Genomic DNA, 23,845 nt, shown 5'->3' with positions numbered 1-23,845 from the left:
AGCAGCTGAGAGGCAGTCTTTTATGCCAGTTTCTCAAAACACAATGGAAAGGACTGTCAGTGCTTCAGCCACCAACAAAACCAGGCTTTCCACTGAGGAGGTAAAGTGATAAGGGCGAGAAACAGAAGAGCATAAGAAACAACTCTCTTCCTGATGGATATGGAGAAAAGATGATCCAAACTCATCAAATTGATATTGGCCGATTCATGTTTGTTCTGATCCAGTTAAACAATTTTGCTAGAAGATAAAAACCCTTCAGAATATTACCAGCATCTTTAAAAGCCTGGGCAGGCAGGTGGACCAGCTGGAGAGGTACTAATCCTCTCTGCTCATCCTTAACAGGCAGGGAAGGAAAATCAGGACCCTGGAAAGAAAAAACAGGCAAGGAATGTCCCATTGAGAAAGACCTGAAGTCCTAAACCCTGGCCTCCATCACCAGCATAAGGGATTCCTTGACAAGAATGTGCAACAACCCGTAAGAGAAGGGAAAATATCTTTAGCAAAAGCCTTGCAGGGTTTATGGAAGATTTTAAAATAAATTGAACGGAGGCAGCAGCCCAGACGTCAGTAGAGGAAGGCTGGGCATTAGAACCATAGCTGCAGATAATAATGGCAGAGGAATGAAATGGAAAACTTACTTAGAAATCTTCAGCAGATGACAGCAGGGAGGCAGTAACCCTCCCCATGTACAAGATCAATCACCAAGTCCACATTTGCAGACAAAACAGAGGAACCAGAGACCTTCAGGTAGGAAAGCGAATGGGACAAGTATGATGAGCAGGGATGGTAAAAGCCTGCTGAGAGTAGAATGGAGGGCTATGACTTGTTCAAAGCAAATAGACCCAACTGAAACAAAGGGGAATAGATTTCGGTGTAAAATGTCATATGCTTGTGTAGAAAATCAGGTCCCTGATTATGGAATTCAAGTTGAAGGCATCTGGATGACATTAAAGAGAAGGAAATGAAAAAGATTCTGTTGTGGGAATTTGGTACAGGTCACCTGCCGAAGCAGAAGTGGATCAGAAGGCGTCTTTCTAAATCAACCTTGGAATTTCTTACGAGATCAAGAGTCTTGGCTAGCCCAGTAAGAATGGCACCAATTAGGAAACTGCTAGGAAAGAGAAGTCCAAGAGACTTCTGGTCTTTCTTGGTGGTGAGAATTTTGTCAGAAAGTAGAAGAGACAAGGGGACGGGCTCCATCATGCCGCCAGGACCCAGACTCTGGCACAAAGCCAAGCTTTCAAGGCCAACAGGGATGGGGCCGATCTAATCCCCAGACGTCAGGCGCTACAATAAAAAAACGATAGGAGATTGGACCCAGAGCATATCCTGCTGGATCTAACAGGATGGGGAGACGCTGCTGGAGGGAGATGGCCCCCTAGGTAGCCTGGCCCCAAGCCATGAAAGGTAACACCAGCACCTTGCCTTGTATCCAGGAGCAGCCTGTGTGGCCTGTGGAGCAGAGGTGTGACATGTGCCAAACAACGGGCATCCACTGCATTTGGAACCAGGTGAAGCTTCCAAAGACCCTTTGAGGGCAGCCCCGCGAGGAGTGCGCTCCAGTAATACAAGCAGGATTTAAGATGCCTTTTGACCCGTACATTATACGATCCTTCTTTATTGAAAAGAAGCAGGAAAGATCAGATGACACTCTGGGCTTTCCTTTCTGCTTTACGTGAATAAAAAGGTTCTCAGTTCATCCAGGCAAACTGAGAAAATTTTAGTTTTTGATTTGGATGCAACTGCATTGAAAAATCGGGACTTGGTCATCTAATGAAGCACTTAATTTCTATTGATTCCTATTTTACAGAACTTGATGTACATAACTGTGGTTTATGAATGAAAACCTATCCCACCAATTCATGAAGAAACGTGTACTAGAGCAACTCAATTCTAAGCAAGGTAGAACCAGCAAGTCCAGGAACGGGCTCCTGAATTTGCTCCTGAGTTGCTCCTGAACGTCAAAACTTCTAATCCTGTTTTAATTATTCAGCCAGATGTCATATCACCAATACAAAAGAGGGGAAGTAAAATGGGGGGGGGATAGCTTTTAAGCATACCTGCTTCACCATCCACACTCAAACAGGGTGTCTGCCAAGCTCTTTCTCCTCCTGCCTTCAGCTCTCCAAAGAAAGTGACTAGAACCAAATTGTTTAAACTTCTAGAAAGACCAAGTAATTGCCACCCATTTTGAAAGGATAACTTTGCATGGAAGATCTTTGTTCAGTCAGTTTTACATTCCCAAACCGCTGCTTTTCTCAAAGGGTCATTTTAACTTCAGTTAAATTATATTTTTTAGACCCTATTCCTGAAATTGTGAATAAGGATAATGAGAAAGTCACTCCTATTTGAGATTGTAGGTGTCATGTCACCATGACTTCCAAGACCGATGTCTTATTAGCAACCCCGTAACTTGCTGGTGGTTCTTATCTCTGTTAAAATAGAGCTTTTTAAAAGTACTGCCTGATTATTAACTCCTTCTCATTTGGAAGGACTCATGTGGTAAATGTTCATTAAAACCTGTGGCCTGATTTAGAACGAAGCCTCCTAGAGTTTGAGGGTTTGACTTTCCTGTCTCTAGAAAGAGGCCAGAGAACTCCTGAGCCAGATTGGCTGGTTTCAGCAAAGGATCTGCTCCGCGTGCTCCCACCCTGACCTGCTCCCCTTCCTCTCTTCGGCTGCTGCTCCCAGGCCATGCAGGGAGATGAGGATGGAAGGGCAGCCGAAAAGAAGGCCAAGGAAGGGGCTTTTGCTGGGTCCTCTCCTCCTCCCTTTTGCCTTCCCTTCATAAGAAATGTAATTGCTGCCTCTGCAGTTTTTGACCATGAAGGATGCAATATTTATTTATTTTATTTATTTATGAAACTTATAGGCTGCCCATCTCATCTCAAGGTAATATCAAGGTAATGGTTGGCGTTGTGTGTAGGCTTTTAGCTGCTCGGTTAAGACAGAACGTTGCTCGGGTTAGAGCCCCCGTGTGACTGTGCTGCACCAAGAGTTCAAGAATGTCTCCTCAGGAAATTCCAAGGCAACTGGATCAGAATGAGGCAACGCGGCGCAGCCAGCTTGCCACCCCCAAGTCACTTTTGCAAAGTCTTGCTGGCCCTGTTCAGTTGTGAGGCTCAGTTTCCAAGAATTCAGCTATGAAACACACTTTCCACAACTCTTCTCTCTCTTGCAGCAACTATTTTGCTGTTTCTTTGGCCAGCAATTCAGAATCAGATGATTCCAGTTGGCCACATGCAAGGTTGTTGTCCAGCATATCTAGAAAGTTCCTAATGGGAAAGGCTGAATGTCAGACTTAATTGATTGCCTTTACGGAAGCTTTTAACTGGGTACATCCTTGGAGGGGGAGGGGAGGGGAGGCAGAAAAGGCCAAGGAGGTGGCCATGACTGCTTGGCAAAAGTTCGGGCTTCTATCATATGGTCCGTCCTGACTTCTCTAATGCCTCCTCTGCAGGTACACCTGCTGTTAACTGCAATTATACCTGATAGTTGTTAGCTGTCGTAGCTCTCATTGCCATTTTTCTGGTTGTGTTGCTTTTATTATTTCTACTTTAATTATTCATAGGTTTTGAAACTTATTTTAATCCACTTAATCACTCTTCAGCACCTTTACCACAGAAATATGAGGTATGTGGTGTTTTAGAGATAATGAATTAATTAATTCACTCCTAAACCTATCATTCTCAGAACTTCTAAATCTCTTACTTATAAATGTGCAAAGCCCAAAGCCCAGAACAACTTTTAAAAATTAAAGAACTAATGATAGGATAGGAAAGATAGATAATAATCTCTAGTTTTCTTCTGTTCGTGTACCAACGATACTTGGTGGCTTTCCTGTTGGAAGAGAGCTACGGCTGTTTTTGGACAGTCAGTCAATGGATTCGCTCCCCATCTTGATCAAATCTCAAAGCACTTCCTGAAACAGATTTTTACCTTTTGATTGGCCTACTTGAAGGTGACTAGTTTGCTTCTTTGAGTAGCCTTCTGCTTGCTGATCCCACCTCTGAAACATTGCCCTCATCAGTGATAACTGAGAAAGTAGCTTTTGCAGAAAGCTAAAAGGAGCATTTAAATATTTATTCATTTACACAGCCACCTGACTCACAGGTAACTATGAGCATGAAAGTGTTATTACAATCACTCACTTGTGAGCCTCTTGGGGGACAGGTAATAAAATGCACCCACCTCCCTAGTCTCCCCTGGGGAGCATTCCCAATAACCACCTTTGGTGGCAAAATCAGCTGGTTGTCGGCAGGAGAAAAAGTCATTCAGCAGGCTATCTTGGGGGGCAGAACTTTGCCTTCCATCTTGATCTTCCAGTGTGGCTCCTATTTTGGGACCCAAACAGCAGTAACGTCTGGTGGAAGCACAACAAAGTCCTGCAAGCTGCTTTGAGTTGGGCATTGGATCAACCCCAGCATAAGTGGTTCCATTCAGAAGAAGCTGAACACAGCAGCAGCGCTTCAGGTTGGGGCCAGCAGGAAAGAAAAGTCCTTGGATAATTTTCAGCAGAGATCTTCCTTAGGAGAGAAGGAATCACTTGTCCTTTCTCTGCAGGAAGAGTAATTGAGTTCTTGATGGGGAACAAGGAAAAATAGCTGTTTTTGGCTTGACCAGCAAGGGCGGCAAGACAAGAAATGGGATCGAGTGGTATGGCTGTGCTTCAAAGGGAAAATGGGATTCACAATATATTTTGGTTCACATGTCCCACCTTTGGGTCACAATTGGAAGCTCCATATTTTTTATATACAATTTTATTAACAATTTTGATTACAGTAAAAACTAATATAAAGTAAACCTAGAGATAGAGAAGAGAAAAAAAGGAAAAAACTGGAAAAAGAATAACTCTTCAGCTCTTATAAGGTTAAGCATACACCTCTTCTTCCAATATATTATCTCTTCTTTATAAACAAATCCATAAAACATCAACTTTTCATTCTTAGTGCCAGCAAAAAATCCAGAAGGGGTTTCCAGGAAAGAAGGAGGGGGAGGGGAGGGAGAAGAGGAAGGAGGAGGAGGTCTTATCAAACTTATATTCCTTCCTTTTACTTCTAAAAGTCTGAAATCTTAAATCAATTCAGTATCGTCATAGGCTTTGTTTGGGCTTCAATTCTTTATCCCATCACACAAATTTCTTCAAGTCTTTAATAAGCCTGTTTTGTAGTTCCAATAAGAAAATATTTTATAGATCATTCCTAACAGACAGGAAGCAGCAGGTGAAGGTAAGCAAAATCACACCAGGTACCTGTACAATTAGCACAGGGGCTCCCCAAGGATGTGTGCTCTCTCCACTTCTCTTCTCTCTCTATACCAATGACTGCATCTCAAACGTTCCATCTGTTAAACCACTGAAGTTTGCAGATGACACAACATTGATTGGTTTCATTTGAGACGGTGATGAATCTACATACAGACAGGGAGGTTGTACAACTAGCCTTGTGCGACAGGAACAATCTGGAACTGAACACACTCAAAACTGTAGAAATGGTGATGGATGTTAGGAGAAACCCTCCCATACTTCCACCTCTTACAATAGTAGACAACACAGTATCAACAGTAGAGACCTTCAAATTTCTAGGTTCTATTGTATCTCAAGACCTAAAATGGACACCTAACATCAAAAATGTCATCAGAAAAGCACAACGAAGAATGTTCTTTCTGAGCCAACTCAGAAAGCTCAAACTGCCCAAGGAGCTGCGGATACAGTTCTACAGAGGAATTATTGAGTCTGTTGTCTGCACCTCCATAACTGTCTGGTTTGGTTCTGCAACCCAACATGACAGACACAGACTTCAATGGATAATTAGAAACTGCAGAAAAAACAATGGCTACCAACCTGCCTTCCGTTGAGGACCTGTATACTGCACGAGTCAAAAAGAGGGCTGTGAAAATATCTACAGACCCCTCACATCCTGGACGTAAACTGTTTCAACTCCTACCCTCAAAACGACGCTATAGAGCACTGCACACCAGAACAACTAGACACAAGGACAGATTTTTCCCGAACGCCATCACTCTGCTAAACAAATAATTCCCTCAAGACTGTCAAACTATTCACATTAGGCTGCATTACTATTGCTATTGGTCTTCTTGTCGTTCCTGTCACCCATCTCCTCCTACTTGTGACTGCATGACTGTAACTTTGTTGCTGGTACCCTTGCGATTTATATTGATATTGTTTCCTAGTATGATTTGATTGCTTATTGTACCGTATGACTGTCACTGGGTGTTGTGTTATGCCCTGTGATTCTTGACGAGCGTATCTTGTCTTTTTATGTACCCTGAGAGCATATGCACCGGAGACAAATTCCTTGTGTGCCCAATTACACTTGGCCAATAAAAGAATTCTATTCTATTCTATTCTATTCTATTCTATTCTATTCTATTCTATTCTATTCTATTCTATTCTATTCTAGGTTTATCATTTGTATTTTTTTTAAAAAAATCATCCAGTTTCTTTTCTATGTGGAATAAAGGATCCTTTTCCAACTCAATCTGTAGCCTATCATTTGTAGTTCTGTTTTTGGAACTCTATTTTGTCAAATAAACATTTGTTCCACATCTGTCATTCCTTCATTAATATCTTTAGGACATATTCTATCCATAGAAACCATTCACACCACCTGCATAACTTCCCTACCTTCCTCTGCCCCACCCACCCCATTTATGGCAGGATGCCTGCAAGCTTAGCAATGTGTAGCGAAGATGGCAGAGCTGGCACATACCTTGTTAGTGTCTTGTCTGCTCTTCCTCAAGCCAGATGGACCCTCAAGGGTGGGGAAAGCAAGTTATTTGGAGTCCCCCTTTAACTGCTATTTTTCTCCTCTTTTAATTCTGTGCTATTTCATACTACACTCAGCTTGGATTTTTTGGTCTTTAAATGTGATGTTGCTTTTCTGCCAATTGCCTTAGGCTGAAATAATGGATACAAATTGGCATCTTCCTCACAAGAGAGTTATAGCCTCTTTGCAACTGCAGTCGTTATTGTTAAATAAATATTTTGTTCTGATTTATCAATTGGCAAGTAGCCAACGGCATGCAATGAAGCACATCTTCCTTCAAAGTCCTCCTGCTAGGCTGGCGGGGTGGGGCTGCCCGTGGGGACAGAAACTTCCTTGGTCTGGCTGCCCTGGCAGGAGAGTTTGAGGCTCAGGGAGTTCCCAGCCTGGGGTAAGATCTACTCCTGCCTAAGAGGAGTTTCTGACTGAAAGGAAAAGGGAGAGTTAGAATGTGAAGGGAATGATTGTGTAACCATGGATCTCCGTGACTCCGGGATGTTGAACTGTTCTCTTCACACCTATTTCCTGTCTGAAGGCAAACTCAGCAGAGACCTGCCTTTTTTCTCTTCCCTTTTATAATGTCATCACAACCACATTGGCAGCAGACACTAAAAACTGCACGTTTTGACAAAAATCGACCTTTTGCTTTTTGCTTTTCAGTAAAGTTGTCTTGTGAATTGTCTTTAAAATCTTTCATGTAACGCGTGCCGTTAACTTTTCCAACAGCCAATCTCGGCCTGCTTGAGTCCTTCCTGATTACATTTGACAGGGTGGTTTATCTGGGCTTAATCCGATGCTGGGAGTAAGTTCGTTAGTGGGAGTGGAGGAACAGGGATAAAAGAAGGTGCAGGTTGACATCTCAAAACGGGAAGGTACAACTCTGAAAGGCTTGGAGGGCAAATTTCTAAAACTCACCCGCAGCTGAGCTTGGCTGCAGGGGGCCTCCGGGCCTCTGCAGGTGGCAGCGATGGCAGCAGCAACACCTGCAGCGCCTCAGCCATCCCCGCCGAGACCCGTGCCCAGATGCGGGATGTGCCAGGCCTGCTGTTGTAGTCCTCCACGACTGCCTGCCGTGCATGGAGGCTTCTCTGCTGTGGGTGGCCGCCCTGCCAAGGAAGCCCCAGGGCAGCGATGCTTGCATTGGGGCTGCTGTGGCAGGCGCTCAGTAGCACGAGCAAAACAGATGCGGTGCCTGCTTGCGGGGACGAGAGCGGGTGGGCCACCACCATGGTGCAGGAGCAGGCACTCGAGGTCTATGGTCGGTGCCACGGGCAGCAAAAGGGGTGGGGGACGCAATACTTCACAGGGATGTGGCTGCCTTGGGAAGGTTGGGTGGGTGAGGAACCTGTGTGTGTGTGACAGAAAGGGGGGCTTATTTTCTGGGGAGGGCGTATATTTAGGCCCACCCCAAAAATCAGTCTTGGCCTTATTTTCGGGACATGTCCTATTTTCAGGGAAACATGGTAGTACATATATTTCTCCAAAATATGAAATTAGTAATGGCTGGACATATGCTAGTGAGAGCACATAATAAAATTGGAAATTATATTTCTGCCTTTCTTTGTAGTAATTTCCAATATGGAATCTGCCTTTAATTACAGTAGCAATTCAGGGAGTCAGTATACGCCTTCTGATGCTGGATTAATTTACAGAAGAGTTTTTAGGGCGTTTTAAAAAAATATATAGAACTGTTCAGAATATTGCTAGAAAGAACGTGTATGAACTTTAATGTTTTAATAATGAGCTGAAAATATTAATTACAAATGTGATAGTTCAGTGCTTACCACCAACAAAATAATTGTTAATGTTTGTTTTATGTTTGTTTATGTTTTATTTGATTTGTACACCGCCCTACTCCCGAAGGACTCAGGGCGGTGAACAGCCAAACAATAAAATAACATAGATACAAAAAGTTTAAAAAACCAGATAAAATCAAATTAAATCATTTTGGCCCAGACAAATTAAAACACCCCAATAATTTAAAAACAGATTAAAATTTACATATTTAAAAAGGGAAGAGATTAGGCCAAGCCCGCCTGATAGAATAAAAAGGTCTTCACAGCGCGGCGGAAGGTGCGCAGATCCGGGATCCTCCGTATCTCTGGGGGGAGCTCATTCCAGATGGTAGGTGCCCCCACAGAGAAGGCTCTCCCCCTAGGGGTCGCCAGCCGACATTGTTTGGCTGACGGCACCCGGAGGAGCCCCTCTCTATGAGAGCGTACTGGCCGGTGGGAGGCTATTGGTGGTAGTAGGCGGTCCCGTAGATAACCAGGTCCTAAGCCATGGAGCGCTTTGAAGGTGGTAACCAAAACCTTGAAGCGCACCCGGAAGACCACCGGGAGCCAGTGCAGCTCGCGCAGGAGAGGTGTCACATGGGAGCGCCATGTCGCTCCCATTACCACCCGCGCGGCCGCACTCTGCGCCAGTTGGAGCCTCCGGGTGCTCCTCAAGGGGAGCCCCATGTAGAGAGCATTACAATAGTCCAGGCGGGAGGTGACAAGGGCATGAGTGACCGTGCGTAACGAGTCCCGATCCAGAAAGGGCTGCAACTGGCGAATCAGGCGAACCTGATGAAAAATCCTCCCGGTCACGGCCGTCAAGTGCTCTTCTAAAGACAGCCATGAATCCAGGAGGACGCCCAAGTTGCGAGCCCTCTCCGTGGGGGCCAATGATTCGCCCCCAATAGTCAGTGATGGCATCAACTGACTATATCGGGACGTCGGAAACCACAGCCACTCGGTCTTGGATGGGTTGAGCCTGAGCCTGTTCCTCCCCATCCAGATCCATACGGCCTCCAGGCACCGGGACATCACTTCAAGGGCATCGTTGGGGTGATCCGGGGTGGAGATGTACAGCTGGGTGTCGTCAGCGTACTGATGGTACTCCACCCCGAAACCACGGATGATCCTACCCTTGCGGCACCCCACATATGAGGGGCCTCGGGGTTGACCTCTGTCCCCCTGTCAACACAGACTGCGACCGGTTAATGAACATTGTTTAACAGCTATTTAGAAAAAGAGCCATGGTGGCACAATGTTTAGAATGCAGTATTGCTGTCTGACTCTGTCAACTGCCAGCAGTTTGATTTTCACCGGCTCAAGGTTGACTCAGCCTTCCGTCCTTGCGAGGTCGGTAAAATGAGGACCCAGATTGTTGGGTGCAAGAAGATGCTGACCTTGTAAACTATTTAGAGAGGGCTGTAAAACACTATGAAGCAATCTAGGTGCTGCTATTGCTATTGCTAAAAACACTAGCAAAAATTTTTTAATTAATATTAGTAGAGTTCAAGTGAAACATTTAATTATGAAATGAGATACCAGTGGAAAAGCAGGTAAAAATGTGCTTGATGCCAAGCACTTACTAAGTGTGCTTTCCACCGATGCAGCATTAATGTGATAGCTATCTCAAGATGCCATTTAGGTGATAGCTATAGGCAGGTTTCCTGCAAATTCAGTGATAACCAAAATTGTAATTTCAGCTTTAGTTGGAGATGAAAATGACCACAAACTCTTAACTCTGCTTAACTTTCATACTTGTTATTTTTTATTGGTAAGTTCAGAGATGAAACTGTAATGCTACTTGTTTTTTAAGATGTTAAACTTGTTGGCTTGTACTTACCACAGATACCATGAATTCCGTCTCCAAATAAGTTGTAATGCAATCTCTAAGAGAGAAACCTTAAAATCCTGCAATTCTTGCCTCTGCTTGGAACTTACTTAGATGATGTTAAGGAACATTGCAAGCTCTCATCTGTGTACAGATTACAGATATGAATGGTCTGAACACTCTAAATTCTATGTTAATTCTATAAATTAATGTTAGCTATTCTATGCTGTCAAAAGCCTGTACTAAAACAATATTGTTTTAATGAAGCATATGCACCAAGACAAATTCTTTGTGTGTCCAATCACACTTGGCCAATAAAAAAATTCTATTCTATTCTATTCTATTCTATTCTATTCTATTCTATTCTATTCTATTCTATTTATTTTATTCTATTCTATTGCCATGTTTTCCAAGAATAAAAATTGATGCTGAAGAAATAGTGCCAAGAAAAGATTCTAGAAAAGTATTTTCTGAATTGATCGCCGAGGACTTTAAACTCTTGATCTCTATCACAAACTCTATCACAAAATTGGAAGGGCCTGGTGGCTCAGCAGACTGATAGCATTGTGATTAACACCAGCTGTCTGCAATTACTGTAAGTTCGAATCTCACCAGGCTCAAGGTTGACTCAGCCTTCCATCCTTTCTAAGGTAGGTAAATTGAGGACCCAGTTTGTGGGGGCAATAAGCTGACTTTGTATAAATATACAAAAGTATGGAGGCTATTGCTTAACGCATTGTAAGCTGCCCTGAGTCTCTGGAGAAGGGCGGCATATAAATCAAATTAAAAAAAAAAATTCAGAACGTCCAAATCACATAATTTTCTGCATTGGGATTTATGGCTGTTGGTTCATAGGGAGAAGTACCTTTCCTGTTTTAGAAAATAATGGACCAACAAAGCACAAGACAACAGGCTATGAGGTGCTAGGGGGGGAATCTGTCACCAAGGAAATCTATATTTTGACCCTAGAATGATCCAAAGAATTTTGGGTTACCCATGTAATAACAACAACAATCTCCCAATGAGGCACTGCTTTGACGTGGTTGTGCGACTTGTGCGCTCTGAGGAAGATGAGAGCTGTGCCAGAGGTTCAACCATACTGGCAGGTGTCATCAGAGGAGTCAGACAGAGTGTCTCTCCCATAAAAATTATGAGACCTAAATTTCAGAAAGCCATACCGGCTCAGATGTCACCCGGGTTAACAAGGTCCACGCTAGATGTTGGAGTTCCTGGATATCTGGTGAAAAATGGGCTACAGGCCTCAGGACTGTTGGCTGAGCAATCAGGGCCAGGAGCTGCAGAGGAAAAGGTGTTACACATTGCAAATATACAGTGACTGAAAACGAAGAAATAATGATCTGTTATTACAGATGAAGTCCAACAAAAAGAGGATATTTGAAATGAATGCACCAGTTCTGGAAAGAACAACATCCAGAATCAGAAAGAACAGAACAGGAGCTGGAAGATCAATGTCTGTTTATAATATGAAATAAAATATTCATAGAAGCAGAATTGGAAGAACTGCGAAGGTCTACTCAGGGCAGAGAAATCAAAGCCTTCAAAGCGATCCATCAAGAGTCACTCTTATCTCATCAGTTCATAAAACCTTTGAAAAAAATCTGCCTTCAGATACTTCTTGGCCAGTCTTGCTGTTGCTCTGTGTCTTGTTCAGTGGTAGTCAGGTTTCAGCCTCCCTGATCTTGGCCATGTCGCTGAGCACTGAACTCCTTGTACTTCTGGGCACCCCAGGTAGGTGGCAGTCCCGGAATATGACAGCACAGGAGGATAATGGCTTCCTGGAAGCTTCACATTTGATTCTTCTCAAATCTTTGGCAGTTAATGTGCATCTCTTTTTCTCAACACTTTTCTTGCAGCCCTGTTGACTATTTGCAACAAAGCGTTTGATGGTTCTGGCCCATTTTGCCTGAGAAAAGGAAGCTGCCTAATAATTACGCACTCCTTGATATAGGGTGTTGATTTTCTTAAGCCACACCCTCCCTCATTACACAAATACACATCACCTGATATGCTTATATCCAGTATATGTGAATATAAATTTATGCTTGAAGTGGAAAAGATGCATAAAAATGATGATCTAGTCAAAATACTCACTTGCCTAATAATTGTGCACACAGTGTATATTGTAAATCACCTTGGAAAGATGTAGAAAGTAAGAATAAGATGTAAGTAGTTTCCAATTGTAGCTTTGTTGAGAGTTCTGGTAATCCTCAAATTTTCTCTTTCTCTGTGGTCATTCATTTCAGCACTTTTGCCACCTTCCAAATGCCAAGAAGGCTCATGTTAGCAATTAGCAGCAAAAGTGCTTGATTTCCTCTCAGTCTGCAAATCTAACGGATGAGAAGTTTTAAGTGGAGCAAATATAATTATGGATTAAATACCTTAGGCAACACAGTATATTTTTAATAATTGTAAAGGCTTAAGAGATGCTTTTAGAATGAAGAGGGCAATAGCAGTGAGATTAAAATGTAATTTTAAAATACAATCTGTTTGGGGGGGCTGAAGTGTGACCCACACTATGTGGCATCAAATTATATGAACTTCTGATAATTAATTCTGCTTGAGAAAATTCTGGGTTTTATCAAGGCATCCTGGCAGATCTTTGACTTAATGCCTCTCTCCTCACATGGAGTCATACGGACGGTCCAGACTGCATGCAACTCGGAATCCAAATGGTTTATGGTGTGAGCCTTTATTTTCTTTCTCATTTCATCCCTAATTATAAGTCCTTTTTTTTCTTTTTTGTGCTCCCTGCAGTATAAAGAGAAAAATAGCTTGTTCTGTTATAACAACAGGCAAACCTTCAGTAAGAAAATGTTTTGTGTGTGACTTTTCCTTCCCTCACTTCTAGCTGCCAGATTGAAAATGCTCCAGGCTGTAATCGTGGTTGGAGAAGGACTTCTGTTGCCTCTAAAGTGTTGGCCTGGAGGGGCCAGCAGCCTGGAGCCCAGGCTAACAACCCAACTGCTCCTTGACCTGAAGGAAGAGCTTTGCCTCCAGCTGACTCAACCTTTCTGACTTTTCTTCCCAGGGTTCCGCAACCTGCATGTAGATGACCAGATGGCCATCATTCAGTACTCCTGGATGGGCTTGATGATTTTTGCCATGGGATGGAGATCCTTCACCAATGTGAATTCCCGGATGCTTTATTTTGCTCCAGATTTGGTCTTCAATGAGTATGTTTCCTCTGTTTCATGTTAGACTTGATTAATGTATAAAGCTGAAGAAAGTGGAAAGTGTCGAAACCCTCTCCTTTCTTCAGGCCCGGCAGGGCAAATGAGCCACAAGGCCTTTTCAGTGAAAAGGAAGAAAGGAAGTTTGTGCAAGGTCAAACTTTTTGAGCTCAAACTGTGTCTGCTTGACTTCTTTCAGGCAGATGTTTAAGGTTTTGATTCCTTGAGTGCAATGTCATTGAGATTGGCTGAGATTACATTTGCACAAGAGTCAAAAGGCAAAATGTGGGGCCGCACAATATGAATTCTAGGTAACTTTAAATGTTTAAGTGTAAACTGAATATGTATTTTCCAGGCGTATGCTATATTTTCTCAAGTGGGCAAATACTGGTCCTTTCCTCATGTTTGTGCATCCTTTGAAATATTCCATCTTTTGTTGATCTCTGGCATAAAATGCTGATGCTTCAGATGCCACCTGGGAGGATCAAAGTTCTGTAAAGCCATATACCACCTGACATGTAGCTGTCCTGACCCAAGCGTTTTCCATGGATTATCCATGGATAATTCCATGGATTTCCAACAGGTTTTTCTTAGCAGAAACCACATTATTTCTGCAACATCAGTTGGATTCTAGCTTTCTTTCCCCGTTTTTTGATATTAGACACAAATTTCAGCATTCTGGGTTCTATATTTTTGGAGATGTTTTTCGTTTCCTGTGTTGTGCATAAATATGGGCATAGTTTTCTTGCCAAAAATTCTGGTTCTTTATGAAATATTTTTTAAAAGTGATGGTAGCCCTAGCCCTAAAAATTGTGCCCTGCTTGCACAATTGGCATCAGGCAATCTTGGATCTGTTTGTTCCTTCCTTGGTCAGTGTTTTCTTCCTATAACCTCCTGACCTTACATACATACATGAAGAAGATATGCCATCTCCATATCAGGAAAGTTCCTTCTTGACTCATCACAGGCAGAAGCAGCATATGACAGTTTTCTCCATGACCTTTGTCCATCGTGACTTGGTGTCTCTTTGAGATGAGTTCAGACCTATTTCTGATCTGAGAGGAAGCAGAAGGGAAACTTCTGTGGAATCTCAGATGTCCAGGTGGGCATGCAAATCGATTGAGTGCTCTTCAGGCATCCAGGGGTCTCTATAGTTGGCAGATTCCACATCTCCTCATCCATCTTTTCATTCCTTGGAGACAGACGCGTATTTATAACCCAGATGCTCAACCTTACTCAGCAAAAGTTGATGGTGGAGATGTAACATGGCTCAGTGTGTAGTAAGACCAGCAGGAATTAACTGCAGCTTGAAGACGGAAACTCCTCCTGGGGGGGGTGGGGGGGCGGGGGGGCTGCTTTGGTACCGATTTCCCAGTGGGGCATGTCAGTGTTTCCTTGCTATAAGCTTTCTCATATGAAATGACAGAAATCCCAGGGAGGGGCTGCTGGGATTTTGCAGAGTGACGGAAGGGGGCTGAACTGGGTCAGAGCTTGGGGCTAAGATCAACTTGCACCCTTCAGAGGACTTGCATTGGATGGCAAGAAATACTAAGCTGCCATCAAGACTAAAATGGTAACAATGAGAAATTTCTCAAATAGTGAAATGTGTGGAATTTGGTTCTGGAAGAGAGGCAGGCTTTGTCAGCTGATTCTCTCTATGTCTTTCTTCTTTTCTTCTCCCAGGTACCGGATGCACAAATCCAGAATGTACAGCCAATGTGTCAGGATGCGGCATCTCTCTCAAGAATTTGGATGGCTTCAGATTACTCCTCAAGAATTTCTCTGCATGAAGGCTCTGCTCCTCTTCAGTATTAGTAAGCTGTAGCATTTGTCATCTACCTGTCTTTGTACTTAGAACAAAACGTAAAATAGCAGGGTTGCAAGGGACCTTGGAGGTCTTTTATTCAGATTAGATTCAGATTAACAGAGCTGGAAGGGACCTTGGAGGTCATCTAGTCCAACCCCCTGCCCAAGCAGGAGACCCTACACTGTTTCTGACAGATGGCCGTCCAGTCTCTTCTTGAAAGCTTCTGAAGGCAGCTTCTGTTCCATGGGTTGATTGTTCTCACGGTCAGGAAGGCTGAATCTCTCCTTGTTCAGTTTCCATCCATTGTTCCTTGTCTGGCCTTTGGATGCCTTGGGAAGCAGCATTTCTCTGAACTTCCCTCGGTGGCCCCGATTGTATTAGATCAACCGCCTGCTCCAGCAGGAGATCCTGTACCATGCTGGACAAATGGCTGTCCAGTCTCTGCTTGGAAATCTCCAGTGAAGGCACGCCCACAACTTCTAGATAGATAAACAAGTTTTATTGGTTTTTTCTTTTCTCCTCTCCCACCTTCACCCACATCTTTCTCTATTTTTTTGAACAGAGTGTTGGTCATTTCTTATCTTATACAATTAGTCAAATTCAAATACATTTTACTCAAGTACAATTTTTGTCAATATCGTCTTCCCCCCTTTCCTTTTTTTTTTGGAATATACCTCAATATTTCTATACTTGCATATATAAACACCTTCTTCATTTATCCCTAAATTCTAACTTTACTATTTGTACATATTTGTCCTCTTTTATTCTTTAACAATTCATTCTTTTTACTAATATATTTATATTTGTTTGTTCAGAGCTGCCTTTCTTCCACTTCATCTTCTTTTTTTATTGCATAGCAATCTTTCTCCTCAAACCTAGCCTCTCCCTCTTCTCCTTCCAACTTTCTTTCCCCACCTTCTTCTTCTCTTCTCTACTTCCCTTTCCCTTTTCCTTCTCCTCCTCTCTTCCCCCCTGTCTTACCTTCTCTCCTACTCTGCTTTCCCATCCCTTCCTTCCTCCTTACTCTTCCATCCCTCTCCCTCCTTCCTGCTCCCCTCCAATTCCTTCATCTCTCTCTATTGCTGTATTCATTTTCAATTTAATGTTTTCCATTGTGGAGTTCAGGCAGCCCCGATCCCTTATCTTTTTAATTACTAACAATATATTTCATCTTATTCTCTTTTTTCCTTCAAATCTTTACTCAAACACTTTTCTAATCTCTTATCTTTTTTACTTTTACCAATATATTTTTTCTGCTTTACTTCTTGCAAGTATAACATTTAAATCATTTTTATCATTTCAATTTCATTCAGTTTTACATTCAATTTCAATCATTAAATATATTTCTCAAAACATTTTAACAATATATTTCCACTTACTCAAATATATATTTATAAAGTGCATCTTAATCCTTTCTCATTTTACCCAATCCAATTAGTTCTTAAAATATTCTTAATTTGTCTTCTCTCTTTAATTATGTTTCAAATATATAGTTTGGAATATTCCAAATATTACATTTCCCTCAACTGGTTTATTCATATTGTTAAAACTTATCATTCTGTAAACCTCCAATATTATTGAGCATGTGACATTTATTACAATTTTTCCTTTGTTTCTACTTTTCTTTTCCTTTTTCATATCTTTTCCTTATTAATATTTTGTATCTTAAAATCATGAAATCTTTGCCCTTTATTTCCCATTATTTTCCATCCCTTTTCCCTCTTTCTTATATTTCTACTGTAAATCCCAGTGTAATCATTTATATTTTTAATATTTTTTCTTCTCTAGCCTCTTTTCCTTCTTTTCCTTTTGTTTTCCCTTTTTCTTCCTTTCTTTTGTATTTTAATGTTCTGCACTCTCTTATTCTGCCCTATATTTCCCATTGTTTCTCCTTTCGCTTTCCTTTTTTGTGTCTTTTCATTGTTAATCCCAATATGCTTATTTTGTATTTTAAAACCATAAAATCTTTTATTTTGTTCTTTACTTCTTATTATTTTCCATCTCTTTTCCCTCTTTCTTATCTTTCCACTGTTAGTCTCAGTGTAATCATTTAAGTTTTTTGTATTTTCCCTGTTTCACTCTCTTTTCCTTCTTTGTTTCTTTTCTTTTTGTCCATATTTAATATTACAATTGTTTAATTTTCCATAGTCAGTCTCTTTGTCTTTGTCTTCTTTATTATCCATCTCTCTTTCTTGTTTCTCGTTAGTCATTTCCTTTTCATCTTCAGTGCATTCTAGCTCTGTCTTTGCCTCCTCAGATTTCAATTTTCCATGCAAATTTATAATCATGTATTTTATTTCCAAACACATCGTCTTTATCAGTTCATTAAGTTCCTGTTCCATTTTATTCTTTCCAGGTTGAATTATTCCAGTTTTAAATCACATTAAGGTCCTTCTTTTATAATCATCAAAGTCTGCCCTCTTGTAGGCAAAACGTATCCTCCTTAGTTCTCGCCAGTTATCTTTTTTAAAAAGTTCAAGGTTTTAAAATTAAAACAATTCCATGTCATGCTCTTCCTTCTCCTGCAGATGTCTCTCTATAATCCACAGTTCCACTCATCTAATTTTTTTTTTTAAATTTGATTTATATGCCGCCCTTCTCCGGAGACTCAGAGCGGCTTACAATGCGTTAAGCAATAGCCTTCATATTTTTGTATATTTATACAAAGTCAGCTTATTGCTCCCACAAACTGGGTCCTCAATTTACCTACCTTAGAAAGGATGGAAGGCTGAGTCGACCTTGAGCCTGGCGAGATTCGAACCTGCAGTAATTGCAGGCAGCTGGATGTTAAATGCTGCCTTAGGAGGCATTAGCCTCCTATGCCACTCAGGCTCCTATTATTTGTAATTCACATCCCTGTTTACCAAGTCATAAAAGAGAAAAAATCCAGTTTTCACATCTTCTTTCACCTTTATATATTACCCATCAGTTTATAATCCAATCCAAATTGAATCCAAGTTCCAGATTTACATTTACATTTGTCAATCACTTTTAATTCTTTATTTGGGTTCTTCTATGGCGCGCTTGTCATTCTCACTTTCTCTTTCCATCGTCATCTCCCCGCTGCTATTTAGCCGCAATTTCCACGCCGGGGTAATTTTAGTAATAGTTTAGTAGCTAAAAATATTTAGAATTTTCTTTTTATTGTCTGTGGGTTAGCCGATCACTCACCCAGCATCAGCACTCTGTCCAAATCTTCCCACCTGTACATCATTTGCTCCAGAGGCTCCAGCTTCACGGCGATTCACTCTGATCGCCGCCCCCCATCACCAGCTCAAAGAGAGTTTCTCAGGCTATCCAAGGGACTTGCCTGTCCCTCTTTAGACACTGAGCTGCCTCTCTTTCTTTGCTGTCCCTCCGAAGACCCCCCGGTGATGGTTCATCTGTCTGGATTTTGCTGAGCTCATCATAGCCCGACATTTTCCCATCCAGTACCGCCGCGCCGCTTCCGGATCTCACCCCCCACCCACAACTTCTGGGGGTAGGAATTAACCGTTCCACAGGTTAATTGTTCTCAGGAAATTTCTCCTTAGTTCTAGGTTGGATCTCTCTTTCATGATTTGCTACCCATTACTTCTGGTCCTGCCCTCAGGTATCTGGAAGAATAGGTTGTTCACACCTGTTTCCTTCTTTTCATCAAACTAGACATTCCCATTTCCCAATTCCTGCAACCGTTCTTCATATGTTTTAGCCTAATTAACTTTGTTGCTCTCTGCACTTTTTCAGATTCTCCACCTCTTTTTTGTTTGTTTCTGTAAATGATCCATGGTAGATGAGATCCACGGTGCTAATGGGTATGCCTTCTTTAAGAAACTACAGCCTCCAAATAAGCTTTATCAGGCTAAAAGATAGGAAGAAGGGTTTCAGGAATTGGGTTTGCCTAGTCTAGTGAAAAGGAGGATTAGGAGAGGCATGAGAGCAGCCTACCAATATCTGAAGGGATTGCCACAAAGAAGAGGGGAACAACTTATTCTCCAAAGCACCAGAAGGCAAGACAAGAAGCAATGGATGGAAGGTGATTAAGGAGAGAGGCAACCTGGAATTAAGGAGAAACTTCCTAACAGTGAGAACAATTAACAAGTGAACGACTGGACAGCCACCCGTCTGAAATGGTAGAGGGTCTCCTGCTTGAACAGGAGATCTCCAAGGTCCCTTAATTAACTACTGGAACATGTTGCCTTCAGAGCAGGAGTGAAATGCTCCCGGTTCGGACCGGATCGCTTGATCCGGTAACGATGGCAGCAGGTGGTTCGGAGAACCGGTAGCAAAAATCCCTGCGCCCTCCCCCCCTCCACCATGCCCAGCTGAGCCACGCGATCATCAGAGGCTTTTTTTTTCTTTTAAAAGCATTTTTTCTACAACTTCTTCCGTGGAAAAAATGCTTTTAAAAGTAAAAAAAAAAAGCCTCTGATGATCGCGTGGCTCAGCTGGGATCGTCAGAGAGGCTTTTAAAGCTTTTTTTCTGCAACCTCTTCCGCGGAAGAGGTGGTTTAAAAAATGCTTTGAAAAGGCTCTGACGATCCCAGCTGTGTTGCCTGATTGGCAGAGGCTTTCAAAGCATTTTTTTGCATTTGCAGAAAAAATGCTTTGAAAAGTTAAAAAAAAAAAAAGTTGGCCACGCCCACCCAGTCACATTACCCCACCACCACCAAGCCACGCCCACAGAACCAGTAGTAACAAATTTTACACTTCACCCCTGCTTCAGAGGTTGTGGCTGCTCCATCACTGGAGGCTTTTAAGAAGAGCCTGGACAGCCATTTGTCCGAAAGGGTCTGGGGTCTCCTGCTAGTACAGGGGGGGTTGGACTAGGCAACCCCCAAAATCCCTTCCAACTCTGCTTGGAGAAGAAACAGTCTTTGTTCTCTGTGGCAGCTGCCCTGCTGTTGGTTGCGCCTTTGTAAGTGAGGAGACTCCTTCGCCTCCCCCCTCAGGCTCTTCCCTTTGCCTGCTTTTATTGCCTCTCCTTATTTATTGCCTCTCCTTATTATGGGAGCGACGTGGCGCTCCCACATAACACCTCTCCTGCGCGAGCTGCATTGGCTCCCGGTGGTCTTCCGGGTGCGCTTTAAGGTGTTGGTTCTCATCTTTAAAGCGCTCCATGGCTTAGGGCCAAGGTATTTGCGAGACCGCCTGCTGCTACCGATAACCTCCCACCGGCCAATACGCTCTCACAGAGAGGGCCTCCTCGGGGTGCCGTCGGTCAGGCAATGTCGGCTGGCGGCCCCCAGGGGGCGAGCCTTTTCTGTGGGGGCACCCGCCCTGTGGAATGAGCTGCCTCCTGGAATACGATTAATCCCGGACCTCCGGACCTTCCGTAAAGCCCTGAAGACGTTTTTATTTCATCAAGCCGGCCTAGCCTAAATGGTTTTTAATTGGGATTTTAAATTTTATGGATTTGGGGTTTTAAATTGGGTAGCCAGTTATTTATTTATTTATTTGTTTAAATTTCTATACCGCCCTTCTCCAATATAGGACTCAGGGCGGTGAACAGCCAAAGTAAAAACAAGACATACAAAATACAAAATCTAAAAACTGTTTAAAATAATTAAATATTCTGGCCGTAATTAAAAAATTCCAATTTAAAATCAGTTTAAAATTTAACTCAAGCCAGCCCAGCTAGCTGAAATAAATGGGTTTTCAGGGCCCGACGAAAACTCCGGAGGTCTGTTATTGTACGTATCTCTGGGGGGAGGTTGTTCCAGAGGGTGGGCGCCGCCACAGAGAAGGCTCTTCCCCTGGGGGTCGCCAGCCGACATTGTCTGGCGGACGGCACCCTGAGGAGGCCCGCTCTGTGTGAGCGTACTGGCCGGTGGGAGGCTATTGGTGGCAGAAGGCGGTCTCGTAAGTACCCCGGCCCTAAGCCATGGAGCGCTTTAAAGGTGGTCACCAACACCTTGAAGCGCACCCGGAAGACCACCGGGAGCCAGTGCAGCTCGCGCAGGAGAGGTGTCACATGGGAGCGCCTCGTCGCTCCCATAATCCCCCGCGCGGCCGCGTTCTGGACCAGCTGGAGCCTCCGGGTGCACCCCAGGGGAAGCCCCATGTAGAGAGCGTTGCAGTAGTCCAGGCGGGAAGTGACGAGTGCCTGGGTGACTGTGCGTAGGGAGTCCCGATCTAGAAAGGGGCGCAACTGGCGTATCAGGCGAACCTGATAAAAAGTCCCCCTGGCCACAGCCGTCAGATGATCTTCTAAAGACAGCCGTGCGTCCAGGAGGACGCCCAAGTTACCAGCCCTCTCCGTGGGGGCGAGTGATTCACCCCCAATAGCCAGCGTTGGCATCAGCTGGCTATATCGGGACGCCGGAAGCCACAGCCACTCGGTCTTGGAGGGGTTGAGTCGGAGCCTGTTTCTCCCCATCCAGACCCGCACGGCCTCCAGGCACTGGGACATCACTTCAAGGGCATCATTGGGGTGGCCTGGGGTGGAGATGTACAGCTGGGTGTCATCAGCGTACTGGTGGAACTCCACCCCGAAGCCACGGATGATCTCACCCAGCGGCTTTACATAAATGTTGAACAGAAGGGGCGAGAGGACCGACCCTTGTGGCACCCCACAAGCCAGGTGCCTCGGGGTCAACCGCTGCCCCCCTGTCAACACAGATTGCGACCGGTCAGAGAGGTAGGAGGAGAACCACCGCAGAACGGTGCCTCCCACCCCCAACCCCGCCAACCGGTGCAACATGATACCATGGTCGATGGTATCAAAAGCTGCTGAGAGGTCTAACAGGACCAGGATAGAGGAGAACCCCTATCCCGGGCCCTCCAGAGATCATCCACCAATGCGACCAATGCCGTTTCCGTGCTGTGCCCAGGCCGGAAGCCGGACTGGAGCGGGTCTAGATAGACAGCTTCATCCAGGTACCGGGGAAGCTGTTGCGCCACCACACTCTCAACAACCTTCGCAACGAAGCGAAGGTTGGAGACTGGACGATAGTTAGCCAAAAACAGCCGGATCCAGAGAGGGCTTCTTGAGGAGGGGCCTCACCACTGTTTCTTTCAAAGCGGCCGGCAAGACACCCTCACTCAGAGAGGCGTTAACAATCCCCTGGAGCCAGCCTCGTGTAACCTCCTGGGAAGCCAGCACCAACCAGGAGGGACACGGGTCCAATAAACATGTGGTCGCGTTCAGCCGTCCCAGGATCCTGTCCACGTCCTCGGGAGCCACAGGATCAAACTCCTCCCGGATAACATTCTCAAGACCTGCCTCAGTCATCCCGTCTGGACTTACCCAGTCAGAGGCCAGGCTTTCCCGAATCTGAGCGATCTTGTCATGCAGATACTGCACAAAGTCCTCAGCTCGACCCTGCAAGGGATCATCCCGCGCTTCCAGATGGAGGAGGGAGCGGGTCACCCTAAACAGGGTGGCCGGGCTATTATCTGATGACGCGATAAGAGCGGCAAAATAGCTAGTTTTCGCCGCTTTTATCGCCACTAGGTAGGTCTTAATATGAGACCTCACCAGTGTTCGGTCAGATTCGGAGCGGCTGGTCCTCCAACTACTCTCCAGGCGTCTTTTCCGGCGTCTTTTGATTTAATGATTTAATTCTTTTTAATTATCTTAACTTTTGCATTTGTATGTTTTTTAATTTTGGCTGTTCACCACCCTGAGTCCCTTCTGGGAGAAGGGCGGTATACAAATTAAATTAATTAATAAATAAATAAATAAATAAATAAATAAATTCTGCATCAGTTCCAGTGGATGGCCTGAAGAATCAGAAATTCTTTGATGAGCTCCGGATGAACTACATCAAGGAGCTTGACCGGATCATTGCTTGCAAAAGGAAGAACCCCACGTCTTGTTCGCGTCGCTTCTATCAGCTCACCAAGCTCCTGGACTCTGTGCAGCCGGTAAGTGTGAAAGTGGGAGAGTTGGCCAAGGACCTTGGGGTGCAGGGCAAGGTCTGCTCAGACCAAAAAGGGCTTCAAAAAGAGGAAACTCAAAGCCCAAGAAGTCACAGAATCTTGCAGGATCACTTTTGAAAAAGAGCAAGGGGACTTGCATAAAGGCGTTTGCCACAGAGAGGTGAACAATTATATTGTAAATATAATTCATCTGTTTCTTTTATAGGAGCTCCCCAGTTAGGGGGCCCTCCAGATTTGTGGACCCTGCACAGTGGTACACAACCTCAAGCCCCAGAGCTGCAAGCAGCCTCAAAATCCTTGGGCTCAGCCCCTTCCCCCCACCCCGAGAGCTCCAAAAGCGTACATATAAATTTCTATGCATCTTTAAACATTGTAGACAAAGTTGTTGCTGTATTAGTATTAACTAAATCAAATTTAAAAGGAAGTTTAATTACTGTTCTGTCTTTCTGGACCGGGGCTTCTGGCCCACCACTCAACAGCCATGTGCAGCTTGGGGGGGGGAGTTTCTCCCTCTCCTTAATTCTTGCTCAGTGTTGTTTCTTTGGCTCAGAGCCAAGTTCCCTCGGTCCTCTTCAGATGGTCCCTGCCAGGGA

General features: G+C 43.8%; 1 protein-coding gene and 1 long non-coding RNA gene across 2 annotated transcripts in view; one reads left to right on the top strand and one right to left on the bottom strand.

Moving 5' to 3' along the window:
• Positions 1-23,845, bottom strand: part of LOC148112191 (uncharacterized) — a 59,222-nt gene that overhangs the window by 15,168 nt on the left and 20,209 nt on the right. The window lies entirely within an intron of this gene.
• AR (androgen receptor) overlaps positions 1-23,845 on the top strand; it is a 171,897-nt gene that overhangs the window by 140,932 nt on the left and 7,120 nt on the right. The window contains exons 5-7 of the mRNA XM_034435156.2: positions 13,441-13,585; positions 15,266-15,396; positions 23,080-23,237. Coding sequence (XP_034291047.2) covers positions 13,441-13,585; positions 15,266-15,396; positions 23,080-23,237 — 434 coding nt within the window. The remainder of the gene's footprint in view (positions 1-13,440; positions 13,586-15,265; positions 15,397-23,079; positions 23,238-23,845) is intronic.

The sequence above is a fragment of the Pantherophis guttatus genome, chromosome 12, assembly GCF_059756535.1.
Source record: "Pantherophis guttatus breed Tessera chromosome 12, ASM5975653v1, whole genome shotgun sequence".
Classification (NCBI taxonomy): Eukaryota; Metazoa; Chordata; class Lepidosauria; order Squamata; family Colubridae; genus Pantherophis; species Pantherophis guttatus.
The sequence above is the reverse complement of the archived record's forward strand: the minus strand, read 5'-3'. Positions and strand labels throughout refer to the sequence as shown.